The sequence below is a fragment of the Trichomycterus rosablanca genome, chromosome 17 (assembly GCF_030014385.1).
Source record: "Trichomycterus rosablanca isolate fTriRos1 chromosome 17, fTriRos1.hap1, whole genome shotgun sequence".
NCBI lineage: Eukaryota > Metazoa > Chordata > Actinopteri > Siluriformes > Trichomycteridae > Trichomycterus > Trichomycterus rosablanca.
In genome coordinates, this window is record NC_086004.1 from 29,607,577 (window position 1) to 29,621,887 (window position 14,311).

At 37.4% G+C, this 14,311-nt stretch overlaps 1 protein-coding gene across 1 annotated transcript in view; it reads right to left on the reverse strand.

The window, feature by feature from the left end:
- The window catches only part of LOC134331203 (mucin-2-like), a 36,819-nt gene extending 22,880 nt beyond the window's left edge, over nt 1-13,939 (reverse strand). Inside the window, exons 1-20 of the mRNA XM_063012512.1 lie at nt 13,812-13,939; nt 12,969-13,083; nt 11,403-11,490; nt 11,182-11,297; nt 10,121-10,334; nt 9,222-9,347; nt 8,508-8,625; nt 7,493-7,631; nt 7,273-7,383; nt 7,071-7,140; nt 5,819-5,959; nt 5,561-5,725; nt 5,094-5,188; nt 4,078-4,204; nt 2,867-3,119; nt 2,729-2,778; nt 2,383-2,483; nt 925-1,076; nt 709-847; nt 57-161 (exon numbers count right to left, since the gene is read on the reverse strand). Of these exons, the coding sequence (XP_062868582.1) occupies nt 57-161; nt 709-847; nt 925-1,076; nt 2,383-2,483; nt 2,729-2,778; nt 2,867-3,119; nt 4,078-4,204; nt 5,094-5,188; nt 5,561-5,725; nt 5,819-5,959; nt 7,071-7,140; nt 7,273-7,383; nt 7,493-7,631; nt 8,508-8,625; nt 9,222-9,347; nt 10,121-10,334; nt 11,182-11,297; nt 11,403-11,490; nt 12,969-13,083; nt 13,812-13,873 (2,487 nt within the window). The 5' untranslated portion in view covers nt 13,874-13,939. The remainder of the gene's footprint in view (nt 1-56; nt 162-708; nt 848-924; nt 1,077-2,382; nt 2,484-2,728; nt 2,779-2,866; nt 3,120-4,077; nt 4,205-5,093; nt 5,189-5,560; nt 5,726-5,818; nt 5,960-7,070; nt 7,141-7,272; nt 7,384-7,492; nt 7,632-8,507; nt 8,626-9,221; nt 9,348-10,120; nt 10,335-11,181; nt 11,298-11,402; nt 11,491-12,968; nt 13,084-13,811) is intronic.
- Nucleotides 13,940-14,311: the final 372 nt, after the last annotated feature.

Consider the following 14,311-nt stretch of genomic DNA (forward strand, 5'->3'; position numbering starts at 1 on the left):
TTTTTGATACAGAATGACGTTAATCGATATTTCTAATATTTTTTAATGAAACTCACTCCGATGAAGAACTTGATGGACTTGGAGCAGGTGGTTCCAGCCGTTCCACAGGGAACGTTCTCAGTGATGACGCGGAAGGTGCCGTTGTTGCCGCCGCAGAAGTCCTGCCAATGTCAAAAAATTTGATTAATTTAATAATGTTCCTTAATTTTCTGAAGAAATACCCAAAAACAAGTTTTTGTACCAATTATACCAATATCTTTACCATTAATTCATTCATTCATTTATTTTTTAATCCCATGGACAGTGTTTGGGACTTTTTTCTACCTGTCCAAGACAATGTTTGATTTTCTTACTACTGCAATGAATAATTTTATCTTGTTTATAGCATTAACCAAAATAAAGGAGTTCATAAAAATGAACAAATTAATAAATTAATGCACTGTTTTATTTATCTATTCTATTTTATTTCTGCATTGTCTCCCAATTTAGCGTAGTCAGTTTTGTCTTCCGCTTCTGATGGATCCCTGATTGCAGTGGAGGTGGGTATACTGCTGCTCACGATATAACAATACCAAGACAGAAATCAGAAAATTAGAAATCTCTCTAGGACTGCTGGATGTCTCCTAATGACAGGGTGAACACTGTTCTGCTAAAAAGCTTGATATAAATGAGTATGACTGAAATATGTGTGTGTGTGTTGATGAGTACCTGAGCGAGGGTGTATTCACAGTTTCCGTTAAACACGTATCGCTTCTCGTCGAAGGTGATGTAATGTCCGTCTCCGTACACGGTGCATTTCCCGCTGCACTGCTTAGTGGTGCATTCCCATTTTCTGTTCTTACACGTGCTGCAGGAGACATTTAGCTCTTACACGAGGTACAACGGCACATCAGAGCGATTAATACGAACGGATTTTGAACGTACCAGGTGTTGCAGCTCTCCTGAATGGTCTGGCCTGGTTTGTAGAATTCTCCGTTGTGGACGCACTCGCAAAGATCCTCGGTGATGCAGTTGCCGTTTCCGTCGGACACCAGTCCAGCGGGGCACATGCACCCAGACACACACTCCACGCTGATCTGTAGGTGAACAGCAATGTGATTGGAACCAATAACCAAAATAAACGAAGTACTGGGAAAACTGGAAGCTTTAAAACACTTTCACTATAAATAAAGCACTCACTAATTGTCGAAAGTACATGGACATCCCACTCCCAAGGGCTAAATAGGATGTTTGCACTATTTATGTTGTAAAAGGGTGGCGCAGTGGTATCAGAAGTTGCACTGTTGGGCCCCTGAGCAAAGCATTTAAGTCTCAATAATACTTGTGTCTGCTAATGTAAATCTAAAAGCGCCTGCATTTCAGGGAAAAGTACAGTACCTGTGGGAATTTGGCAAAATAGCTTTTGTAAGGTCAGGCACTCATGTTAAATGAGAAGGTCAGGCTTATAATCGACGGGATTTTGAAGATTTGTGTCCGGACACTTTCCCAAACTGCTTCCACAGAGCTAAAAGCATCTAATGTATTTTATATTATTATTTCTACACACTTCTTAACAACAATAAACTCTATCATGTATACGTATATACGTTAAAAGTGACTGTTTACATATTTTAAATGCATATTTTAGAACAGGGCTTTAAAAAAAAAACCAGCTGTGGCACTGTGGCACACCATGTGTGAAAGGTGAACTATGTATTTATTTATTTATAATACTACATCAGACATGTAGCTTCTGGTCAAAATTAAAGAAACAAACTCGAAACACTAAGCTATATGCATTAACGTTTAATTCTTGGCCTAATTCTTGCTTTATTAACAATAAATAATTGTACATTGATTACGAAATTATAAAAAGTGGACATGATGAAGGCAGAATGATTTATTACTATATTTCTTAGCGTATATATGTGCAATACTTGCTGTACTTTGTGCAATACATTTCAATAACTGTGCAATATTTGGTTAACTTTCTTTAAAAATACTGTTTATATTTTTACATATTCTTACTTTTCTACTTTTTAATATATGTGTAAATATGTGTAAACACTTTGTATTTTTATTTTTATATTCTTGAAAGCTGCTGTAACACTGCAAATTTCCCCTGCGTGGGATAATAAAAGGCGATCTTATCTTATCTTATCTTCATTAAAAGAGACAGTGGGAGCCTAGTGGATATAGCCTTGGGCTATCAATTGAAAGGTTGAGAGTTCGAATCCCAAGGCCCCTAACCCTGACAGCTGACCCTGTACTCTGACCCCGGCAAAAACAACAAGCTGGAATAAATGAAGAAAGGATGTCGTTGTACTGTACACATGTGTATATGACCAATAAGGGCATTATTTTATTATTATTATTATTATTATTATTATAAAAGACACTCACACAGGCCATGTCAAGGGTCTGACAGCTTTTCTGACACTCGGACCCTTTGCTTCCAGGAGCCGCAGCGGAGCAGTTGAAGTACGTCATTGGTGCCGTGCATTCTGTAAAAAACAAATAAAATAAAAATAATAAATAATAAAATAAAAATAAATAAATCTACAGTAAATTATTTGAATTTGCATCATTTGAGAATGCAGAAAGTTCTATAATATCATTATACTGTATTTTGTGGCATGGCCTAGTCATTCCTCATTAGTGATTAATTAAAGCTCTGTGTCCATATAAATACGGCCAGCAGCTTCTACTAAAGCTGAATTGACTGTGAGAAGTTTTTTTTTTCACATACCCTGCACCTTCGGGCTGCCAAAACAGCTCAGCTTGCCATTCTTGCATGTGCTGAAAGTGAAGCAGAGACTGTTAGTGCTGCAACTCATTGGTACAGATCAGAAACACAGATCAGAATCGATCGTTTCTGGGTTGCTACCATGTCATGCCGTCCTTGCTGATGACCTCCTCAGGCTGGATGAGCATGTTCGATTCGTAACACGGGCAGCTGCTGGGCGGGACGCACATCCCGTTCTCGTTCATGTAGGTGCCAGACTCGCAGCCGCAGCCGTCCACCGGGCCGAAGTCCGTCTTGCAGGTGTAGTCCGTCTGACTGATGGAGCGGCAGGTACGGTCGCAACTGGTCATCTGATAGGAGTAAACCAGCGAGGAGGGGCAAGTTGTGTAGTTTTCTAATGAGATGGAGGAAAATATACAGTCATGTTACGTATCTGATTTACATTAACACACAACCAGTAAAAAAGTGGGAACAATACATAAATGTACACTATATTTATATTATACTATATATTATACTATTATGCAAAAGTTTGGACATGCCTGGTGGAATTTTATTCATTTTTGTTCATTTTTAGGTTAAAATAAGTTCAAGAATGTTTTTGAATGAAACAACTATTTGTCACCTCAACTTTACTGCCTTATTCATGGGAACAGTAAAAATGCATTGTTTTGTATTGGTACTGTTTTAATTATTTATTTTTTAAGGAGGGCACATTGTGTTTATGTTACCTGTTGCATGGGTCTGTTTTTGCTTTTACACGTAATGTAGAAATATACATCTATATCTATATTACTATAATATTATTATTATGATGATCGATTATAGCTCTGTAGCTTCTACAAACCTCATGAATGCATGCAGCGTATTTCCTGCACAGCATCCTGCACGCCCATGTAAAGCTGGATTGACTGTAAGCAACATCACTGTTTTAACAGCTATTGTAAAATCCTAAATCATCACAGCAGTGCACGTATATACCCCACACCTTTGCTTTCACCTTGTGTAATGACACGACACAGACACAACGGTTTGAGTATTTATTCCTCTGGATTTATTCTGAATTTGGTGCTCAGATATGGTGTTTGTTTTCACGTGTAACGCGTACTCTCTGGATCCGGGTTTCTCTCACTATTGTTTATTTTAAAAGCCCCTCCTGAATAAACAGCCTGCTTCAGTGTTTGGTTTGATCATATTAGAGCTGTTGACTCAGTGACTCAGCGTGTTAAATCTGAACTCAGCAAATATTTAATATAAACTGATGTTACATAACGGTGTGTACCGAGCGTGTGTTTATCTAAGCGGCGTGGGATGGTTTCTGTGGGTCAGAGTTGAATAAATATGTAACATACTGCAGGCGAATTCTCTCCAGTCGGTCAGCTGAATTCCTTTGGCGGCGCAGGCGTGCACGTACGACGACAGAGCCGAGCACATGCAGTCCTCCGACCTCTGACAGTTACATGTATCGTAAATGCAGTTCTGTGGGTAAACAGATAGAAAATGTTTATGTTTACTGCATTCAGGTTATATAGTTGCATTCAGGATCATGGACCATGTATGTAAAATTACGTATGTGGACACCCTCCTAATGATTCAATCCTAACAGGTGTATAAAATTATATAAGGTAAATCATATGCTTTCAACACTTTCTCAGCATGATTACTCCCCTGACAACAAAGCACAAAGGAGCTCCAGTTGCTCTACACAGAGCCTTGGTCTCAAATCAACTCAACACTTGGACTGCAAGTCAGACCTCCTCTTATCTTCCAACATCAGTGCCTGCCCTCTCTGACTGTACTGACTGAACAGACACAAATTCCTACAGACACACTTTGCACTCTGAAGTCTTGCAGAAAGCCTTCCCTGAAGAGTGAATTACATTATAGCTACAAAGGAAAGAGAGAGCAATTCGTGGTTTTTGGAACAGGACGTCCAGCAAGCTGGTCAGCTGTCCCAGTACTTTTGTCCACACAGTGTATGTGGACACCTTTTGTAATTCTAAATTCCAGGTATTTCAGCAACACTTATAGTCAATATGTGTATAAAATCAGGAAAATAAAATCATTTGGATGCTTTCATGGTTTAAAGTTTTGCAGTAAAACATTGGGGAAGGCCCTTTGGACAAAGCACAAACAGGCCCATGAGGAGGAGTTTTAAACACACACTCCAAAATGGTATGGGAAGACATCCTAGAAGTCTGTTTAACCACAAAAGTGGCCCGTGATTTGGAATGTCATGTTAAATCAGCTCTTTCTCAGGTGTCCACATACTTTCAGGCACATGATGTAAATTATAATAGTTTCTATTTATACTAATAGTCATTTTTGTACTGGGTTTTATTAATGTTAATAGAAATGACAGACTTACAGTTTTGTAGGTTTCAGGACTGACTTCTTGATGGCAGGGAGCAAAAACTCCAGTTGGATCTGACAGCTCGGAGCACCAGTACAGAGCATATTTCTCTGTAAAAACACAACAATATTAATCACTTTTACTCTTAAATTCATTACATTACTGTTCTTTTGTGAAGGCATGAAACAACGGATCAATTTGGGTAAAAAAGTTTAGTGTTTGCGTTTGGAAAAGCTAAACATTCAATACAAATGAGATTATTACATTAATTATAGATTTATTTAAAAAGAAGGTCTCAGTGGCATGTCTGGAGGTTCCAAATGAATCACATTTCTTTTAAAAAATGTTAATATCTTAAAAATTAAACTTCTATAGACAAATAAAATGAAACAGATCGTTTGTTTATGTTTTCTGTGCAGCGTTCACATCCCTTGAACTCTTGTTTAGTGTTAAAAAGTGTTTTAAAAAACATTTCTTGGTACCGTTTTCAGTGCTCAGACTGCACGGGTTCTCGAAGCTCCTCTGGATGACAGGACACACCGCTTTGGTTATCCACGTGTTGGCAAAATCCACCGCTGTTCCTTCTCTGATCCCGCTGGCCGTGGTGAAATCATCCAGCTGAACGTTGTTGAAATTACCGCACAGTCCTGTAGGATGTAGAAATCATGAGATCTTTGCTCATCACTGAGTTCTGTGCTGATCACGTTTAGCAGATTATGATTAGTTGGGTGAGTACACACCACATGTCTGTCCCTGGAACACTGGATCCAGGATGATGAAAACCTGCATGATGGGAACGAGCTGGATCTCCAACCGGAGTTTGGATGAGAGAGCCTGGATGATGATGTAGAAGGTGGACGGTCTGAAGATGCTCACCTCAGCTGGGAACATCAGAAATAGTGAACGTTTATTTACCTGAATTTATTTGATTTATCTTTCTAAATGTAATGAATTTTATTTGTTTAGGCTTATATGGAAAAACAGAATAAATACATAATGGATCAAATGTATCCACACAGAAATAAAAGTGTTTTGTGTTCTATTATTATTTAGGTATTTATTATAATTATTTAAATGAAATATAGGATTATTATTGTAATTATTATTTTGAGTAAATATAGGATTATTATTATTATTATTATTATTTTATTATGTTGAGTAAATATAGGATTATTATTATTATTATTATTATTATTATTATTGAGTAAATATAGGATTATTATCAATAATATTATTTTGAGTAAATATAAGATTATTATTATTATTTTTAATATTATTATTTTGAGTAAATATATGATTATTATTATTATTTAAAGTAAATATAGGATTATTATCAATAATATTATTTTGAGTAAATATAAGATTATTATTATTATTATTATTATTAATATTATTATTTTGAGTAAATATAAAATTATTATTATTTTTAATATTATTTTGAGTAAATATATGATTATTATAATTATTACTAATATTACTTTTATTTTAAGTAACTAGGATTATTATAATTATTACTGATATTATTATTATTTTGAGTAATATAGGATTATTATTATTATTTTGAGTAAATACAGGATTATTATTATTATTTTTATTATTATATTAAGTAAATATAGGATTTTTATTATTATTAATTTTTTATTATTATTATTTTATTTTGAGTAAATGTAGGATTATATTATTATGATGATTTTATTATTATTATTGTTTGGATGAAAGCATTAAAAATTATAAAAGAGAAACATAAAAACAGCAAATAAATAGATAAAATAAAGTGATATAATTACACATTTATCCTTAATATTTTATTCATAATTATTATTATTACTTATTAACTCACTGAATAGTTTTTTAATAGTATTTTAATGCTTAATATTCTTGATAGAGTGGGTGGGTGTTGGGTGGGTTTTGGGGGGTGTTGTATGAGTGTTGGGTGGGTTTTGGGGGGGGGGGGTGTTGTATGAGTGTTGGGTTGGTGTTGTGTGGGCTCACCTGTAAAGAGTGGAAGTTGTGTGAACATCCTGTTTATATCAACAATTCCATTGGAATCCACTTTGATAACCTGTAGAGAACAAGAAGAAAATATGTGATTATAAGCATGATAAGATCATACACAGACTGTAAATCTTTATAGTTATTATTATTAAAGTTTCCAGCACGAGCTGAAAGTTCATCTTCATCTCCTGTTACTCACATTAGTGCCGTTGGATAGAGCGAGGGTCACTGATTTCAAGCACGTCTCCGTGTCTGTCAGTCCACATTTCAGCAGATCACCCAGAATAATGAAATCTACACCCGTGCACTCCTAAAAACAAACATTAGATCAACGTGAAAAACATCAATCATTAGAACAGACAGTGAGCACTAAAATCCAGCTTCATCTCACAGTCTCAGAATAAAACCGGACGTGGTACCTTTGCCAGGACGTAGGTGCAATCGCCGTGGTATGTGTAGGACTTTTTATCGAAGGTCAGGAAGTGAGATCCTCCTAAAACTGAACAGGTACCGGCGCAGTTCTTATCCACACATGTCCACTGTCCTCCAGAACAAGTACTGAACACAAAGATGGAACAATCATGAGGAGGTTTCTCAATATCTTACTCCTAAATACACTGAAAGTATGTGGACACCTGAGCAAGAGCTTGCTGGGCTTCAAATTCCAAAACCATAGGGACCCCAATTGTGAATTTTTCAGCAGACATGAAGATTTTCCCAAAAATTTAGAGATTGCAGAGTGAAGGCAGGTATGAATGATGAGTGAGGAGTTCCAACTCATATTCAGCATTCCAATTCATCTCAAAGCTGTTTCAAGGGGTTGAGGACAGGGCCTTGTCCAGGACACTGAAATTCCTCCATACCAAACTCATCAAATCATGTATTTGACTTCAATCAGCACATTTCATTCATTCACTGTCTGTTTTACTGCCGCTTTATCCTGGTTGCAAGTCCATTACGGGGCACACACACACACACACACACACACACACATCTAGGACAATTTTTAATATAGCTCCTATTAGTCTCGCTGCATGTCTTTGGGCTTGTGGAGGAAAACCGGAGCAGTCGGAGGAAACCCACACAGACACGGGGAGAACATGCAAACTCCATACAGGTCCGGAAATCGAACCCAGGCCCTTCTTACTGTGATGTAACAGCACTCACTTTACCACTTATTACGATGGTCAGAATTATATATAACTCAATTTGTTTACTTTTAGAAACGAAGTTGTTTCTTTTTATGGTGCATTAACACTGGAGTCACTGACATCCATCATATCAGATAAAGAGGGGGAGAAAAACAAACTCACTTTTAAATAAACAGTACAAGGTAAAAATAAAATGATTAAATAGTTAGGGGGTTGACAACTTTTTAGGCTGGTAAAACTTGGATATAATGAATAAAGCATGTTTATATAAATAAGAACTCACCAGTCCCGGCAGCTGGTCGTGTAACTCCCTCCAGACGGGTACACTTCCCCTCCGTGAACACACGAACACTCACTGAGAGGAATACACCCCGAATTCTTCACATCGTCCAACACCGTGCCTTCAAACAAACACCATCATTCAATAAGGTTTCAACACACGATATGGACAAAAGTATCGGGACACCCCTTCTGATTACTGAATTCATGTGTTTCAGCCACAATAAATAAAATAGCTAAAATTAATGATGTACAGAAATCATATGCTTATAACTTTGCAGCAACAGTTTAGGGAAGGTCCTGTTCCGTTCCAACCTGACTAGGCCCCTATGCATTGGTTTTATCCAAAGCGACTTACAGTGCACAGTCTATGCAATTAAGGGTTAAGGGCCTTGCTCAAGGGCCCAACAGTGGGTCCTTACAGAGCGTTTGAAGACCCCACCCACATAGTCTGGTCATCCCGCCCTAGCAGAACCGTGTCTGCTGCAGGCACTGCCAATTATGCCCACTTCGAACCTAGGAGTTCAGAATATCGGCGCTGATGTGCTAGTGGAATATCCCGCTGCACCACACAGTACCTTAACTGCTAGAATAACAACTGCTCTAGCTTAAAAGCTCACTGAGGAACGTCCATCCAACAAGTTCAAGTTCATAGTCAGGTGTCCAAATACTTTTGGCCACATTAAATTCAAAGTTAACTTAATAAAAGTCTCGTTACCTTCAGGGCAGAAGCAGCCGTCTGTACAGTGATCAGCACACACCTGCCCTCTCTCAGGGTTCGAACAGGTATCCATACACGGACTTCCACACTCCATAAACTTCATGTTGTTTTTACAGGACATGGCTGTAAGATTCAGCAGAAATAAAATGTATTTTATTATATTAGCTTCATTTACACACAACAGACTCACATTTTAAATGTCCTTAATTAGCATAAGATCCACACAATCACTGAAAAGGCCAAAAATGGGTATTTATTTGTATTTATACCAGACTCTGCACAGTTTTTGTGTTGGATGCCCTTCTTGACACAACCCTAAGATTTCTATCTGGGCTTGGGACCTGCACTCGGAGCGCACCGACAATGGCTTAGCTGTTTCAGCTTCCCCACCCTCAGATATTAGCCAATCATGTTCGTTCTGGGTTTCATGTTGTTCTGGGGTTTCTATATTTCTTCCTTTTCCGATAATTCATTTGCACTCTTCTGTTTCCATGATTTTGGCCACCACGTTTACTTCCCTTCCCCCCTTTGTATGCAGTTTTTCCCTAATTTCCCCTCCAATTTAGTCGTATCCAATTCCTCAATGGTATTTTACTTTTACTGCTGCAGACCAGGTTCATACGGAGATCCGTATCGTGCATGGAGAGTCACGCACTGATCTCCGTTATTCCCCGTCTCTGTGCAGCACCATCGATCAGCCAGCAGAGGGCGTAACTGCAGCAGTATGAGGAATCCCTACAGCCCTCCCTCATTGTATGTTAGCAGAGCTGAGATTCGAACCCGCGAGCTCAAGATCAACTGCCCTTGATCTTTTCTGCCCCGCTTTAACAACCTAAACATCTCAAACTGTCCCTATGAAATCCAGGCATGCTTTACTGGTCGGATGCTTTACTCACGGCAGTAGGTTTCGTTCCTCCAGTTTTGTGGTTTGCCCCCGGCGTGGGTGCACTGGTGAGAGTATTCAGTGATGGTTTTACACAGACACGCCATCTTGTCGCTGTTGTCACATCTGCACATATCGTCCACACACGAGCTGACGAAGGGTTGGTATGTGACCAGGCTGCTGCAGTTGAGGAACTTCTCGCTCTGGAACATTTCCATGCATTTGTTCTGCGGAAACACAGAAGTATTGGGACGCCCCGTCTAATGACTGAATTCACCTGTTACGACCAGTCAGCCCTACTCAACAGCTCTGGAATGAACCGCTACATTTTTTGACTGAACGGGCACAAATTCTCATACAAAGACATACTTCAAAGTCTTCAAAGGAGCCCTCTAAAGCTTACGGTCAGGTGTCCAAATACTTTTGGTCATAAGGTAGTAGTCAGGCGGTTCCTGACCTCATGTTTAGCGCTGGTTGCTTGGCTTGGCGAGCAGCGTTGGCAAATCACACCAGGTCAAATTGTTAACAGAACGAAGGCGGGACCATGGGTCACTCTGCCAGACGCTGATTGGTTATTATTACTGGTCACTGGCTCATTATTTGCTGACTCTGCCCGAGTGATGAACAGTAAATGTTAAAAACCACATCTATTTTAAATCAAATTTTTATCAACTGGGTCGTGACTGGTCTGGTTGTACTGGGGAAACACTGGGCAGCCAATGTAGGGCTGTGGCCATCCTCCTGTGTGGATGCCTGGCTGGCTGATAGCACCCAGCGCCCAACAGGCCGCCTGTTTAAATCAAATTTTACATAATCTTGTAAGGATTGTGAGTTTTAATAAGCCAGATATGATCTGTAAAGTTTGGGCTGGATCACTTTCACACCCGAGCTCACTTGACGCAAAACTCAGACCCATGCAGGACCAAAGCAGGTACCCAGGATGGTACCCAGGTTAAAAACTGGCATCAAACTCAGGGTTCTAATGAAAAGCCGCCTGTAATCAGCCTCTAAAAACATTCCCAGGATCACTGGATCAACATCTAACCTGCATTATGATTCACTTTAAACTCTTACTAAGTTCTCAGCATCACAGGGGTTTTCATTCTCCGCCACCGGCTGTTCCCCACAGCTCTCTGTAGGTCCGTCCATCTTCCACAGACTTGCGTATTCATGAGGATGAAGATCCGCCCCTAAACCACACAACAAACAAACAAATAAATAAAGACACTAAGAAATCCAATAGATGTTTGTTTCACGCGATAAATGCGTATTATGCGTGATGCAATCTGATTTACCATCTTTCTGGAATTCATTATCTGAGATGCCGTTGAAATCCCCACACAGACCGCACGTCTGATTCTGGAACTTTGCATTTAGTTCAACCTGCGGACAGAAAAAACATTTTTAACATCATAAAGCGTTCGTTTTAGTTCTGATGTTTGTTTATTACAAGCAGGGTGGGTGAATATAATGTTCATTTATTCATTCATTGTCTGTTCTACCACCACTCTATCCTGGTCAGGGACTCGTGGTTCTAATTCGTTGGGAGAAAGGTAGAAACCACCCCAGACAGGCTGCCAGTCCATCAGACAAGGAATGAGAACAAATGAAAGATGTTTTTAATATAAAACAAATGGATGTTCTGGTGGTTATTACTTTAATATTTATAACATTAGTATTTATAATGATATTATTTATAATGTTAGTGTTCAGAACATTAGTATTTGTAACAGTAAGTGTTTAGAATATTATTATGTATGTAATAATATTATTGTGTATATTATGTATTATGTATGTGTTAATTATAACAGCAGTGTTTATAATGATATTATTAATGATAACTGTACTTATATTAGTGGTTACAACATCTTGTAACATTAGTTTATAACAGTAATCTTTATTGTAACATTAGTATGTATAAAAGTAGAATTTATAATATTATTTTTAATAGTAGTATTTATATTAGTGTTTATAACATCTTGTAACATTAGTATTTATAACATTTGATTTATAATACACATATTTATAACAGTTGTGTTAATAATGTTACTATTTATTATTATAGTATTTATATTAGTGTTTATAACATCTTGTAACATTAGTGTTTATTATAACATTTGTGTTTATAACATTAGTATTTATAACATTTGTGTTTATAAGATTTGTATTTATAACATTAGTATTTATAACAGTAGTGTTTATAACATTAGTATTTATAACATTAGTATTTATAACAGTAGTGTTTATAACATTAGTGTTTATAACATTAGTATTTATAACACTAGTATTTATAACATTAGTGTTTATAACACTAGTATTTATAACATTAGTGTTTATAACACTAGTATTTATAACACTAGTATTTATAACATTAGTATTTATAACAGTAGTGTTTATAACATTAGTATTTATAACATTAGTATTTATAACAGTAGTGTTTATAACATTAGTGTTTATAACATTAGTGTTTATAACATTAGTATTTATAACACTAGTATTTATAACATTAGTGTTTATAACACTAGTATTTATAACATTAGTGTTTATAACACTAGTATTTATAACACTAGTATTTATAACATTAGTATTTATAACGTTAGTGTTTATAACACTAGTATTTATAACATTAGTGTTTATAACACTAGTATTTATAACAGCATTTACACTCCTTGCTTATAGTTTAACAGCGAAACGGGTTCAGTTCATTTGGCAAAAAGTAAAAATGTAGAAGCAGCAAATCCATTGTTCTCCATACAGAGCAGAACAGAAACACATTAGGAGCAGTTCTGGTGCTTATTAAAAAACACCCCACACCCCACCACACCAAAAAAAAAGTTTACATAAAAAAAGCTAAGATTTACCGTGAAAGAATCATCTTGGTTCCACATGGCGGTTAGACCCAGTGTAGCTTTGATGATGATGTAGGAGCCGAGCTTCTCTATGCTGACTCTGGATCCAAACGTCGGCACCGTGACCCTAAAGAAATCAGATAGAAACACCAGGAAGGTTAAAGGTTACGTGAGGAATAATAATAAATAAAAAATCTGTTTAACGCTCATTGAAACGTGATTTGATGATTTCTGAATTAAACTTACATTTATATTTTTATCTGTGATTAATGTTTCATATTCGATTATAGAGTCGAGATCAAAACTTTACATCCAGTCGTGAGGGACGTGAATTTCACAGCGTCCTGAATTTAAATGACAATATAATCCGAGAACCACAAACAAACACAGAGGTCGTAAAGATATAAACTGATCCCCACAGGCTATAACAGCGTTTACTGATTTTGGTTTAGATTTACACAAGTGCCTGTGGGAATTTGTGCAAATTCTGAGCATTTGAGAGGTCAGGCATAATTAATCTAATACTTTTTTAAAACAGTATATAACTTATAATACAGTACTTATGTTATACTGGTTTAATTTTATTTATTTTGTACCACTGGTGTGGCAGGAGCACTTGATTTCAATAAGTAGGAAAATTTAGCAGGGTTGTCCACATACTTCTGGTCATATAGCATTTGTGTCACTAAAAGTGTAGGTAGATGTAAACTTTTGAGCTCAACTGTACGGCTGTTTAAATAAACCCAAATGTTTATGATCACACAAATGAGGTGTCTGGATGAAGAGACACTGTTCTGTCCAAGTCCCAAACCTTTAGACCAGCCCATCAGATGTACATGAGAATGTTGTACTAACGTTTCTCCGTTGACGGTGATGGAACCCTTGCTCAGGTCTACCACCACACCGTCCAGCTTCATGTTGATGCTTCTGATGGTGGACACGTCGTTCTCGATCTGGCGTCTCAGCTGAACGTTGAAGGCTTCGTAGCTGGTCCCGCACTGGGATGTCAGGATGTGGTTGCAGGGGGACGGAATATGGACGTGATGTCCGTCGTACGTCAGGTAGTGACTGTTGCCCCATGTGCTGCAGATGCGGTCATTGTGGGGTGTAACAACGCCTGGGTGGAGAGAAGTTTATTTTCATTTCTTTTCTTAGCTGCAAATTTACAGCAAACGTACTATAGTCAGGTGTAAAAGTTAATAAAATAATCGATGTACAGTAGAGTAGTAATTCACTTAGTATTTTTCACTTTATTAGGAACACCAGTACAACAGCATTTACATTTACTGCATTTAGAAAGACGCTTTTATCCAAAGCGACTTACAGTTATCACTATATACAATTCAAGCAACTGA